Source organism: Nicotiana tabacum, chromosome 23 (genome assembly GCF_000715075.1).
Source record: "Nicotiana tabacum cultivar K326 chromosome 23, ASM71507v2, whole genome shotgun sequence".
Lineage (NCBI taxonomy): Eukaryota > Viridiplantae > Streptophyta > Magnoliopsida > Solanales > Solanaceae > Nicotiana > Nicotiana tabacum.
In genome coordinates, this window is record NC_134102.1 from 59952888 (window position 1) to 59967860 (window position 14973).

General features: G+C 40.7%; 1 protein-coding gene across 1 annotated transcript; it reads right to left on the reverse strand.

Moving 5' to 3' along the window:
- Nucleotides 1-266: 266 nt before the first annotated feature.
- LOC107785096 (uncharacterized) lies at nt 267-1214 on the reverse strand. The gene has a single exon (XM_016606321.2). It carries the CDS (start codon nt 1134-1136, stop codon nt 477-479), a length of 660 nt encoding a protein of 219 aa, XP_016461807.1. The 5' UTR covers nt 1137-1214; the 3' UTR covers nt 267-476.
- Between the last annotated feature and the right edge of the window lie 13759 nt (nt 1215-14973).

Sequence of the window (14973 nt, forward strand, 5' to 3'; positions counted from 1 at the left end):
ATTTGACTGGAACCTTTTTCCTCTTGTTCTTTGCAGTATACTACTACTTTAAGGGCAACATCTTCCTCTTACGCTTTGCTTTTCTTTCATTAGTTATTACTCCTGAAATAGCATTCCTTATGTTCTTCTCACCTGTAATATTGAGATCATCCAATGTAGTATATATTGTTGCCATGTATAGCATGCATGCACAATGTACAGAGAACGTACACAGGATTTGCCAAACCATTTTCTTACATTAAAATGCGTCAAACTGCACTGACATCTATATATATAAAAATCTTTCATACGTTAATTTTTAAAAGAACCAAGAGTACACGTAGATTAAGTGCACTTTTCTTTGCTGAACAGTTTTGCGTTCATAAATTAGATCTCTTCTTACCACGCAGTTTGAATTTTTGATACATTATTTTTAATAATATTAGATAAGAAGAGGAAATCCTTTAGTGTATGCAGTTACTGAAGAGAATTAGCTCTCAAGGAGCATAGCCACCACCATGTCCACCCCCTTCACCACCTCCTTCACCCCCACCATATCCACCTGCATGTCCACCCCCACCAGCATAGGCTCCTCCTCCGCCGGCTCCACCTCCACCGCCTCCACCGGATCCTCCTCCATGTGCTCCCCCTGCACCGGCACCGGCACCTTCACCGCTTCCGTATCCGCCACCAGCTCCTTCAGCTCCTCCAGCTTCCCCTGCAGAACCACCTCCACCACCACCTCCGTGGCCGCCTCCCCCTCCATATCCACCGCCTGATGCACCACCAGCTCCGTAGCCACTACCACCACCTGCTCCTTCACCTCCACCATATCCACCACCACGTGCTCCACCTGTCGTAGCTCCACCACCACCACCACTACCTCCACCGCCTCCACCACCATATCCGCCTCCTGGCGCCCCTCCAGCGCCATATCCGCTGCCACCACCTTCACCAGCACCAGTTCCTCCAGCATAACCACCATGGTCACCGGCTACAGCTCCACCTCTACCGGAACCTCCTCCACCGCCACCAGCATAGACGCCAACCTTGGCTCCAACACCAACATCAAGATTGATGAGGGTTCTTGCGGCTGCACATATTCCTATACCCAATAACAGAAAGAAAACAATGTTAAGAACTCTACACTTTGCCATAGCCAGGTATACAGTTGAATATATCCTAGAACCACGACTTAAGAATGTATGGACTGAACAAAGGCTATTTATAGATGTTTCCAAGGATAGGAAAAGCGCGTGTATGCAAAAAAGCACATATAAAGAGCAAAGGAGAAGAGGTACTTTAGTCCCTACAAGGTGGTCCAATATAATCCACCAACACTATCACAAGTTTGGTTTCAATTCTCCCTAGTAGACTTGCTAGTGTGCTTCTGCTGTCTCCCATATTCCATATGTATACTGAACAAATATAACATATATATGACGACTCTACTTATTTTTCTTTATTTATTTTTCTTAAGACTTCTGGTTGGGAATCCAATTCAGTTTCATACAATTCCCCCATACAATAGTTCATTATATTTGTTGAATTTCACTTAATTAATTTAATTAATTTACGTTAGTTGGGGTAGGGTCACGTTTTCTCATTTGTAACGTGCATAAACAATGTGTGCTATGGCAGAGAAGAAAGGAAACAGTAAACTACACTGTGGGTGATTAATTAATTACTTTAAGTTGCTTTCAAGGTTTTACCCCTCCCCTTGAGCATCCGATCCTCCATTTGAGGTGTATTTCTGAACTTATTTTTAATTTTTAAATTTGTTTAAGCGGAAGCGATGCATATTTTCCGGTCAAGAAGAGGTTGAATCCTGATAAATCAAGTATATTAGCTTGATTCAAGTTGGATAACGGAGATCTGTAACTTTCAACATTAGGAATAATTAAATTATGAGGTAATGCTTTATTGAGATATCTATGATTAAACTAATAGATCTAGATTGATTTGATTACAAGGATTAGCACATAGTTGTGAGAAAGTTACCACTCTAAGAGATAAAATAGGAGATAGTGGAATGATTTCGATTACATCCAATACAAAGTTGTGGATTTTGATTAATCTATTATAAGATTGCTAAATGTGGATGCTTAGGCCACTATCTCTGCAGCAAAGGCTGCTGGTCTGCTGTATCGTATCCACAATCATATTGAATAATACATATGAATGTAATTTCCAACTAAATGCAGCGGAGTGATTCTTCCTATTTGTTTTCGTTATGCCCATTACGTTGAAGATGATCACAAAGTGCAGAAAAGCAAAGGAAGACATAAATATATGTTACTAATTCTGCTAAGAGGGTTATGCTGAAAACCGATGAAATATTATTTAGCGTATAGAATAAAACACTAGATTAAAATTTACTGGTGAAAATTGAAGTAAATAACTACAGTATTAGATTGAACTTATTCCTTTGTCACTTTATATAATGTACAAATAATTTCTTTTTCATCAGAGTCTATCAAGACCCTCTTGATAATGTAGTTAATCATAAACAAGTAACAACTTCGTTAGTCCTTTCTTTGATGCTCGTTGTTGAATCGATCACAATGCTAAAAATAGTAAGGTATAAAATTATTGCTGGGTGAAGGACAATTGTGTGAAGGTTATTTTCGTCATTGCAATCAAGGTGCGAATTAATTTTTTTTTTACTTCGTCCTCGAAATTAATCTACCCTTCTTGACCAAATAAAAAGAAGTTTCAAAATAAAAGAGTCAGTAATCGCTTGTTGTGTTAGCTTATAATGTTTTTCTTTGAATTTAATGATCTTTTACAGGTAGCCGAAACATATAGATTCCGTCTATTTAAGAGTGTGATTGGTGAGGTAAAATATTTTTCGGAAAATATTTTTTAATTTTTCTCGTGTTGTTGGATGAAATATTTTAGAAAATATTTTCCTCATGAGCTCATTTTTCTTCAATTGGAGGAAAATATTTTCTTTATCGAGAGAATGGAAAATATTTTTCAAAACTCTTTTTCAACCTTCGACACCCTATTTCCCACCCCCACTCCCCACTCCACCCACCCCCACCCACCACCACTCCCCACACCCAACCCGCCCCTACCCCTACCCCCACCACACCTACCCACCCCCACCGTCACCCCACTACTAACCCCCACCCTACCCCCACATCCCCACTCTAAATAAAAATATCATTAAATGTACTTTCTTTTCATGTTGTAGATACAGTACTTTCCTTTTCATTTCAACAAAATGAGTATTTTTTTTCATGATGTAAAAAAAGTATTTTCTTTTATTTCAATAAAAAAAGTACTTTCTTTTCATTATTTAGAAAAAATATTTTCTTTTATTTCAATAAAATGAGCATTTTCTTTTTATGATGTAGAAAAAGTATTTTCTTTAATTTCAACAAAATGAGTAGTTTTTTTTTTATGTTGTAGAAAAAGTACTTTCTTTTTCAAACAAAAAAAGAGTATTTTTTATAGTTATGGAGCATAAATTTTAATATTGTTTCTGCGTGAAAATGTAAAGCAGCACATTAGTTCTTTTGGATTTGTATGAATTTTAAAATAATAATTAAATTCTTGAAGGAAATATAGTCTTGAATACGTCGGATATTTGGAGGAAGGGGGATGGGGAGCACATGAAACATGGGGATTTCCTAAAAAATATTTTTCAAAAAATATTTTTCACTCATCAACCAAACAAGAAAAAATATCTGATAAAACCACTCATTTCCAGAAAAATATTTTCGAGGAAAATATTTTACATAAAAAATATTTTCTTCCGTACAAAACACACCCCAAGTCTGCAAACTTTTCTCACGGCACCCCAAATTACTTTGTTAACTCTGATCACGACACGGATATCTAGGAAAATAATGGTAAAAGAAGAAAAATTACTAAATACAAAGTGAGAGTTTATTACCTTTACATTGTAATGAAATTACTAATCGCTACTTGGAAGTATGTTTCCTATAGGTTCGAAAGGAAACGCCCTAGAGTTCAAAAATTTTATTCACTCTACAGCAAAAAAAAATACTTACGCATCGTGACAATTAAAAGTTAATTGTGTATACGGTACCCGATTTCGTTGGCAAGGGAGTTGCCTCGAGGGTAACCTCATAATAGATCGGGCTCGAGCTCGAAGATAGAACATCACGCCTGGAGATCAAAGTGTTCATTGAGATCGAGGCCAGCAACAATCAAGATCAAGCATGACTGACTTCGAGTAAGGCGTAATAATGGAATGGCGAGATATCAGTAACCGGTCGAAGAGCACGGTGAAAATTCCGGAACAGATTAAATCAAAGCGGTTATTAGTGACAATCATGGGATCTACTTCCATTATTAGAGTTGTACCTTATTTAGGATTCCTCTATTATATAAAGAGTGATCCCATTCACTTGTAAAGAGGACAATCATTATTCACTGATATGAATATGCATATACGCTGTTTTACTTACTGTTCATCACTGTTCATCGTTGTTTGTTCCATCCTCTACTGTTCTTATTAACTAACCTCGAGACTATCTCGAATCGAGGTCGAGGCATTATTTGCAGACCGGTTTGATTTATTTTATTGTCCAATTTATCTATTTAATTCGTTATTTATCAATTGGTACTAGTTTAAATCACATATCCTTAAAACCACAATATAAGTTTAATTGTTACTCAATTTTTAGGGTAAACAGTTTGGCGTCCACCGTTGAGCTAAGGATAATAGTGATTGTTCAGTACTGATTCTGGTAAAACACATTATTTTACTCGTGTTCTTGTCAAGTATATTTGCTTTCAGGTTAAAGCATGTCAAACTCACAAAATGCATCCACACACGGTGACGATGGCCGCGGATTCCACGGTGAAAACAAATATGTGATTGCTCCAGGAGTCAAGGTGCAACAAGCTAATCTCGGGGGAGCACCGGTTGCCAACCCAGTCGATGTCAGTTTGCACGTTGCTCTAAATGCGGACCTAGGCGCAGATCTCGATGGGAGTGTACGCAAAGAAGGCCGATCTAGTAGCCAAGGAACACAGAGCAGAGGAGACGAAGGAGTCAGTCTCCAAGTGATATTCGAGATGCTTCAGGCTCAGCAAGCCGCTATTGCTCAGTTACAAAATCAACATAGAGCTCCGAATAGGGTCGAGCCGGAAATTACTCGCCGTACCGAGCCAGTACCGGAAAGGTCGAATGGTAACGAATTGGGGGCTGATCCTGCGATAATGAAAATGCTCGAGGAGCTCACCAAAAGAATTGAATCAGGGGAGAAGAGAATCAAAGCCAACGATACAAAAGTGGAGACATACAACTCTCGAGTTGATCAGATACCGGGGGCACCGACAATCTTGAAAGGGATGGATTCGAAGAAGTTTGTACAAAAGTCGTTTCCTCCAAGTGTGGCTCCGAAGCCTATTCCGAAGAAATTTTGTATGCCAGACATACCCAAATATAATGGGACCACCGATCCCAACGAGCATGTTACTTCATATACATGCGCCGTCAAGGTAACGATTTAGAAGATGATGAAATCGAATCTGTGCTGTTGAAAAAATTCGGAGAGACCCTTTCGAAGGGAGCAATGATTTGGTATCACAACCTGCCACCAAATTCCATCGACTCATTTGCCATGTTAGCAGATTCTTTCGTAAAGGCACACGCCGGGGCCATAAAAGTCTCAACGAGGAAATCAGACCTTTTCAAGGTAAGACAAAGGGATAATGAAATGCTGATGGAGTTCGTGTCCCGATTTCAAATGGAACGCATGGAGTTGCCACCGGTCACAGATGATTGGGCCATTCATTCTTTCACCCAAGGGTTGAACGAGCGGAGTTCGATAGCATCATGTCAGTTAAAACAAAATTTGATAGAGTATCTAGCTGTAACTTGGGCAGATGTGCACAATCGATATCAACCGAAGATCAGGGTCGAGGAAGACCAATTAAGAGCCCCTTCTGGTTCAGTACATCCAAACAGGTCAGCAGTTAAAAACCATAGGGACGTCGACAGGGAGCCAAGGTCGAACAGAGACCGATATCAACCATATACCGTAGATCGAAGGAACAATGGTTCAGGACGCAATTCCGCCCGGAACGATTGAAGAAGTGATCGAGGACAGAATTCTCGGGGACTTATGAGAAAAAGTGGGTTTGACAAGTATGTCGATCCCATAGAGGCACCTCGGTTATCGGATAATAACTTTAGCGACGATGGATCAGGCATTGTATCGGCAATCGGAAGGATCAGAGATACTAGGTGGCCCAGACCCATACAAACCGATCCTTCCCAAAGAAACCCAAATTTGATGTGCAAGTATCATGGCACGCATGGTCACAAGACCGAGGATTGCAGGCAATTAAGAGAGGAGGTAGCCCGTCTATTCAATGAGGGCCACCTTCGAGAGTTCCTCAGCGATTGAGCCAAGAATCATTTCAGAGAAAGGGATGCCAACAGGAAAAATGAATAGGAGGAACCCCAACATGTTATTCATATGATCGTCGGTGGGGTCGACATTCCACAGGGACCCATATTCAAACGCACTAAGGTATCAATCATTAGGAAAAAATGAACCCGAGATTATGTGCCCGAAGGCACTTTATCATTCAACAACGAAGAAACAGAAGGCATTTCTTAGCCCCACAACGACGCTTTGGTAATTTCTATCTTATTAAATAAAGTTCAAGTTAAGCGTGTTTTAGTAGATCCAGGTAGCTCGGCGAATATCATCCGATCGAGGGTCGTGGAACAGCTCGGCCTACAAAATCAAATCATGCCTGCAACTCGGGTCTTAAACGGCTTCAATATGGCCAGTGAAATGACTAAAGGAGAGATTATTCTACTGGTGAACGTGGCTGGAACCATTCAAGATACCAAGTTCCACGTAATCGAGGACGACATGAGGTACAATGCCCTGCTCGGAAGGCTTTGGATCCACAATATGAGGGCAGTCCCTTCGACTCTCCACCAAATGATGAAATTCCTGACGTCGGACGGTGTAAAAACATTATACGGGGAGTAGCATGCTGCAAAGGAAATGTTTGCGGTCGATGAGGTAACACCGATATCGACACTATCAACCTCGAAAAGGTCGAGCATCAAAGGTAAACAGGAAGTAAATAGCAATCACAACCACCAGCCTCGACCAAATCGGGGAAGCAGGAGATAGAAGAAGAAGAGGAGGATTTTCTGACCCCTTAAACTTTTATAGATCCCGAAGATTCTGATGCCACCAAATCAACTGTCGAAGAGCTGGAACAAGTTATATTGATCGAGTACCTGCCCGAGCGAAAGGTATACCTGGGAACGGGATTAACCCCCGAACTCAGGAAAAAGCTTATTCAATTTCTTATTGATAACATAGATTGTTTTGCTTGGTCCCATTTAGACATGACAGGGATCCCACCGGAGATAACGACGCATCGGCTAAGCCTGGACCCTAGGTTCAAATTGGTGAAGCAAAAGAGAAGACCCCAGTCCGAGGTAAAGCACGCATTCATAAATTACGAGGTAACTAAACTTCTCAAAATATGGTCCATTCGGGAGGTGAAATATCCCGAATGGTTAGCCAATATACTTGTAGTCCCTAAAAAAGGGAACAAACTTAGAATGTGTGTAGATTATAAGGACTTAAACAAGGTGTGCCCCAAAGATTCTTTTCCACTGCCTAACATCGATAGCATGATCGATGCCACGGCCGGCCATGAGATCCTTACTTTTCTCGATGCCTATTTCGGGTACAATCAAATCCAAATGAACCCGAAGGACCGAGAAAAGACTTTATTTATCACCAAGTATGGAACATACTGTTATAATGTAATGCCCTTCGGGCTAAAAAATGCAGGAGCTACTTACCAACGTCTAGTAAATAAAATGTTTGAAGAACAAATAGGTAAATCAATAGAAGCTTATATTGATGACATGCTAGTTAAGTCCCTGCACGCAGAGGACCATTTGGCTCATTTGCAGGAAACGTTTGAGATTTTAAGGAAATACAACATGAAGCTCAACCCCGAGAAATGTGCTTTCGGGGTCGGTATGGGCAAGTTCCTTGGCTTCATGGTATCAAATCGGGGGATAGAGATCAACCCCGATAAAATTAAGGCCATCGAAGACATCACCGTCGTGGACAGTGTAAAAGCCGTGCAAAGGCTAACTGGACGGATAGCTGCCTTAGGCCGATTCATTTCGAGGTCGTCAGATCGAAGCCATAGATTTTTCTCTCTACTCAAAAAAAAGAATGATTTCTCCTGGACCCTGGAATGCCAACAAGCATTAGAGGAATTGAAGCGATACCTATCGAGCCCACCACTACTTCAAACTCCAAAGGCAGATGAGAAACTTTACTTGTACTTGGTAGTATCAGAAATCGCGGTAAGTGGTGTCCTAGTTCGAGAAGAGCAAGGTACACAATTTCCCGTTTATTATGTAAGTCAAACCTTATGAGAAGCAGAAACTAGATATCCACACTTGGAGAAATTGGCACTTGCACTACTAAGCGCCTCTAGAAAGTTAAGACCATACTTTCAATGTCAACCCATATGCGTATTAACCACTTACCCACTTCGTAATATTTTGCACAAGATCAAACTATCGGGCCGATTGCCCAAATGGGCCATCGAACTCAGTGGGTACGATATCAAATATCAACCTCGAACGGCCACCAAGTCTCAAATTTTAGCGGACTTTGTGGCCGATTTCACGCTTAACCCTTGTACCCGAAGTTGAAAAGGAACTCTTGTTAAAATCGGGTACATCATCAGGGGTATGGACCCTCTTCATAGACGGTGCTTCAAATGTGAAGGGGTCCTAGCTAGGCATCATTTTGAAGCTGCCCACGGGTAGCACTATTAGGCTATCTATCAAAACTTCTAGGTTGACTAACAATGAGGCCGAGTACGAGGCCATGATTGTAGGTCTCGACTAGCTAAAAGCTTGAGAGCAGAAGTCATTGAAGCCAAGTGTGACTCTTTACTGGTGGTGAACCAAGTAAACAAAACCTTCGAAGTTTGAGAGGTTAGAATGAAAAGGTATTTGGACAAACTGCAGGTAACTTTGCACCGTTTCAAGGTATGGACTTTGCAGCATGTACCTCGAGAACAAAACAGTGAGGCCGATGCACTTACAAATTTGGGGTCATCGGTCGAGGAAGATGAGATCAGCTCGGGGACTGTCGTTTAACTCTCGAGATCCGTGATCGAGGAAGGTCATGCCGAAATAAACTCTACAAGCTTAACCTGGGATTGGAGGAATAAATATATTGAATACTTGAAGAACGGAAAGCTCCCATCGTACCGTAAAGAGTCGAGGGCCCTACGAACCAAAACTGCTCGATTCACATTGGCTGAAGATGGAACATTATACAGAAGGATATTCGATGAACCATTGGCAGTATGCTTAGGACCAGGAGACACCAATTATGTTTTACGAGAGGTCCATGAAGGCACTTGTGGGAACCACTCCGGCGTCGAATCACTGATTCACAAAATCATTAGAGCAGGATACTACTGGGATAGCATGGAAAAAGACACTAAGGAGTTTCTTCGAAAATGTGATAAATATTAAAGGTTTGCACCGACGATCCATCAACTCGGAGAACAACTTCATTCAGTCCTATCCCCATGGCCATTCATGAAATGGGGAATGGATATCGTCAGCCCTCTGCCATCGGCCCCAGGTAAAGCTAAGTTTATATTATTTATGACTGACTATTTCTCTAAATAGGTTGAAGTACAGGCGTTCGAGAAAGTGAGAGAGAAAGATGTTATAGACTTCATCTGGGATCACATCGTGTGTCGATTTGGGATACCCGCTGAAATAGTGTGTGACAATGGAAAATAATTTATCGGCAGCAAAGTGACGAAATTCATCGAAGACCACAAAATAAAAAGGATATTATCAACGCCGTATCACCCTAGTGGGACCGACAGGCTGAATCGATGAACAAGACTATCATTCAAAACCTAAATAAAAGGTTGAACAACGCTAAGGGAAAATGGAGAGAAATTCTACCCGAAGTCCTTTGGGTATATCGAACAACATCAAAGTCCAGTACGGGGGCAACCCCATTCTCGTTAGTATATGGCTCCGAAGCCTTGATTCCAGTCGAAGTCGGGGAACCCAGTGCTAGGTTTCGACATACAACAGAAGAGTCAAATCACGAGGCTACAAATACTAGCCTCGAATTATTGGATCAAAAACAAGAAGCCACACTCGTTCGAATGGCTGCACAAAAGCAACGAATCAAAAGATAGTACAATAGGAGAACCAACCTTCGCCACTTCAGAGTCGGAGACTTAGTCCTAAGGAAATTCATCATCAACACTCGAGATCCTAATGAAAGGAAGCTCGGCCCAAATTGGGAGGGACCCTACCAAGTCCTCGACATCTTCAGAAAGGGATCTTATAAGCTCGGCACGATGGACGGCGAACAACTGCCAAATAATTGGAACATATCGCTTCTCAAACGGTATTATTGCTAAGGTATGACTTTATCCCCTTTTTTCATTTATATATTCGACACTAACTCACTACAGGTGTTCGATCGAAGACATCGAGACCTCAGGTTTTAAAGCACGCATTGCACTCTTTTTCCCTTAGATCGGTTTTTGTCCCAAGTGGATTTTTCCGGCGAGGTTTTTAACGAGGCAACAATTATGTGCTGCCTGAGGACAATTCAACAGTATCTAAGGCTTCTTTACAATCAACCTCGAATACTGGGGGGCATCACCCTCGGATATTAAACTTTCGAGGAAAATACTTCGTGTCAAAGGGTCTCGATAGAGAGACTTTGTAATGGGCCAAACAGTCGAATGAACCATGTCCGTATAGATTAGTCGAGCCCCGATGGCAAAACATGTACGCATGTATAAATTATACAAAGAAGCATTCTTTCTATATCAAACTTCTTGTGTCTCAAAGAAAATTTTCTACTATACAAGCTCCATACTTATGATTTTGTGAGAAATGGCTCAAGGGCCAAGTGCAAATATAACTCGTACAATCGGGGACTGTCATCGACGATCGACATATTATTGAGTAATCTAAACTCAAATTCATAAGACCTCAAAGAGGCACCCCTCGATCTATAGGACAAGGACATCACTCTCGGGGACTAACACTTCGAACAAGTTCGAAGTGTTATTGGAAAATAAGCCCAAGAGGCATATCCGAAGGCTACGGCCAAATTAAGGCAGCTCGGAGACATCCAAATCCCGCAATAAAAATAGGACTTCGAATTCTTTGAAAAACCGGTTAAAAAGGGCTACCCTCGGCAAGTAATCAAAAGGGCTTTGATGAAATCAGCCCTCGAAAAACCTTAAGAGGTATCAAATTATCTTAACACAAACGTGTTAAGGCACAAAAATCAAAGGGATTTCAATCGACATCAAACCCTCAAAAAAACCAATGGGTAAGAATACGTGTTAAGGCATAAAGAATTTTTTTACTAAGTCTTCTAAGCCGAAAAAGGGAAAAAATAGCCATCTTTTAGTGGCCATATCGGCCCAATCTAAAAAGCCTAAGGGCCAATACACTTAGAGTTCAAGATTTTGTTCTCACTCAATTCGGACCTAAGGGTTCCACTATTCCGAGCTCAAATAAAACTGACTTGAATATAGCTCGAGGATTCATCATTATTTGATATAAAACCTTAAGGGGTTTGTTACTGTGAGGTCAAAACTTACTCGAACTCGGCTATAAAAATAGTACAATTATGGCTTCGATCAAGCCATCCGAAATCAAAATCCCGAACATATTGTTGAGCTCGGGGACTCACCCTCGCTTAACTAAAAAACCTAAGGGTTTGTTCTACTCTGAGTTCGTATATATGGAAAAAGGTTACGGCGTTATATACGCACTACCACCTGATCAGCTGGTATACGTTGATGATTTTTCCCACAGTGGCCGAAATTATATGATGGGATGACCTCAGAGGCCTGATGATGTTATGAAACATGTGCCTATGTACGACATGACATTCATACGCATATGCATGACACTATAAGTATTTCATGATTTACAAAGTTATCCAGACTTAAAGGTTGAGTCATTTACTCTATATTTCTTCCATGTCTGTTATGTACTTATTTATGTGCCTTATATACTCGGTACATTATTCGTACTGACGTCCCTTTTGACTGGGGACGCTGCGTTTCATGCCCGTAGGTCCCGATAGACAGGTCGAGAATCCTCCAAGTAGGCTATCAGCTCAGCGGAAGGTGTTGGTGCGCTCCATTTGCTCTGGAGTTGCTTGTTTGGTTAGTATGATTTAGATGTGTATTGTTTGGTATAGCGGGACTCTGTCCCAACCTTTATGAAAATTATGTATTCTTAGAGGCTTGTAGACATATGTCATGTAAGTAAAAGATTGTATGGCTTTTTCGGCCTATGTTCAGTGTACGAGTGGTTATTTTGGTCTTATAGGCCCGTATGTCTTACGTATAAGTTGGTACCGTCTTATTTACCTATGATAGCATGATACGAGAAGATATGTTATGTTGGTACTTAGTTGAGTAAGGTACTGGGTGCCCGTCACGATCCATCGGTTTGGGTCGTGACAAAAGTGGTATCAGAGCAGTTCTGTCCTAGGGAGTCTACAAGCTGTGTCTAGTAGAGTCTTGTTTATGGGTATGTCGTGCACCACACTTATAAGCATGAGGCTACAGGGCATTTAGGACTGTCACTCTTTCTTCTTACTCTATATCGTGTGGTAGAGCTCAGTTGTTAGAACTCAATTTCCTAAACTCTATCTTATTCATAATACGACGATGTCTACATCTAGAAAGACGGTTGGTAAGGGATTGAATGCGGCCGTGGAAGAGTTGAGTCAGAGGAACTCAATTTTTGCATCATGCTTATGATGGATGAATATGAGGTATTCAGCAAATCATATGTATACTAAGATGTGTAAGCTTCTTGATAAGGATCCCTAAGGCAAGAATGCCTATCCACTCTTACGGTAAAAAGGAATAAGGAGGGAGACACAAGTTTCAGCAAGTAAAAGAAGCAAGGTGAAGAAGGGGTACGAGGCACCCAGTTAATGAAGATTATTAGTATTACAGTTCCGATAGAAAAATATAAGCATTGTGAGTTACCCTCAACAGTAACAGAGGTATGTATAATTGGCCACACCCATCTCAGTTATACCCTATTGGGGGCTAACAGGTGTAGATTAAGAAAAGGACGGGATATCAGGATCCGGCTGGGGTTAGAGTAACCCAAAATGGTGAATTGATTATTTGCGTTAGTTAACATTTCCAAAGGATATTGCAAATGTGCTAATAGATCTCCTTGTGAGACACCCAGATGGTGCACTCTAAAATAGTACAGCTAGATATGAGTACTATAAAGATAGACACTGGAAGCCTTGAAGGGATAAATATTACCTTAGTGTGGCTGGCGTCCCTAGTAGAGCGAGAATGCTAAGCAACCCGAAGAGCCACAGGATGGAGCAAAGGGGAGCTAAAAGCAAAAGAATGTCTTGTTCGAGTTTTCAGAATAAAGTGATAGGCATAAATGTTAGCGGGAAATAAGAAAAGAGTTAATGAATTATTATGAATAAGATGTGATACATGGATGACAATGGTAAATCAAAAAGATGACAGAATTATAGAGTCTATAGTTAAGTAAAGAAAAAGACGAAAGGTGACAAGCCTTGAGACAATAAAAGAGTATAGGATAAAGTCATATCTTCATTTCGAGAAATAAGTTCGTGACTCTAACGCGACTAGCAGAAGGAAAAGTTGGACCCCAAAATAATAGAAATTAGTATGGGCTGGTGATCAAGATAAACTAAACATGATTTAGGGACGGAGTGACTTGATAATGGTCGGCATCATGAGAATTTCAGATTGCGTTCTGGCGATAATAGAATGGACAACAGAAGAAGATTCATGAGAAACTCAGACAATGGTCATTCAGGAAGACGCTTCCCTAAAGCAAGCAATGTGAGCAAAGTTAAGCTAAAGGGACTATATGTGCCAGTTATACTAAGTATCACCCTCATGAGTAAGGAATTTTATTATCCTTGGTACAGAAGGATTACCGCAAGGCGGGTAAGGGTCATCGATGATGTGAAAGGATGCCAAAGATGAAGAGGTAAAACATCTGTAGGTAGGTCATCGTAGCTCCAACTCTTAGTACTCCCCTAAAGGGGGGAATATGGAATGATGTGGCATTAAACCAGAATTAAGTGGTTCTAGTAATTATGGAATGGTAAAGGAAGAATGCGAAAAAATGAAAAAAAGGATGAGATTGCAATTATCCAAAGCCTACATATATGCTACGATTCCAGAATATTATGCAAACACGACGTCAAGGAGAGGAAGTAAGGGTTTCTGCCCGGGATGTTATTGATACATAAGGAGCCAGTGCGAAAGGTAAGTTAAAACAAAGGAAATAACCCAAGAAAGATTACGCAGATCATTGATATGAGAATGGCCACCGAATAGTTGGTAGTTGATTAAGGAAGATCCTAGTTATGGCTAAACAGGAGGTTACAAACGAGTCAGCAGATCGTGCAAGATAAATATAGTAAAATCCAATATAGTGAATTTAGCCTCGCAGTAATGTCATTGCAATACTTAAGAAATATTCAGATAGGAATTGGGGTTGTTAAAGGTACTATATAAGTATTACGGAAATAAAAGAGCGTGCCACTGGGAAGACAATCAAAATATCAGTTCAGAAGCAACCCTACAAGCACAAGGGCGTGGAGGTAAGTAACTACGGATAATTGTAGGTGAGGAAGGACATCAAAAATTTTATTGGGTATATGATATAATAAGCTCGCAACTTTACAAGAGTCACAGGGTCCTCCCTAAGTGCTACAGTGAAAGACTAGCTGAGGAAATGAGGAAGAAGGCTTCAACCTAAGCACACTGACCTAAAGAGGAAATGGTCTTGTAACAATAGTTTCACAACAACATTGTACGTCTTCCATAAGAAAAAGGAACCTGATAACAACATGATAGGGGTCCAAGAATTACTAAAGAAAATCAAGAAACGTGTGGAAGCTAAAAGAA

Excerpts from the sequence above, each read along its gene's own strand:
- LOC107785096 (XM_016606321.2), bottom strand. The coding sequence starts at position 1,136 with ATGGCAAAGTGTAGAGTTCTTAACATTGTTTTCTTTCTGTTATTGGGT.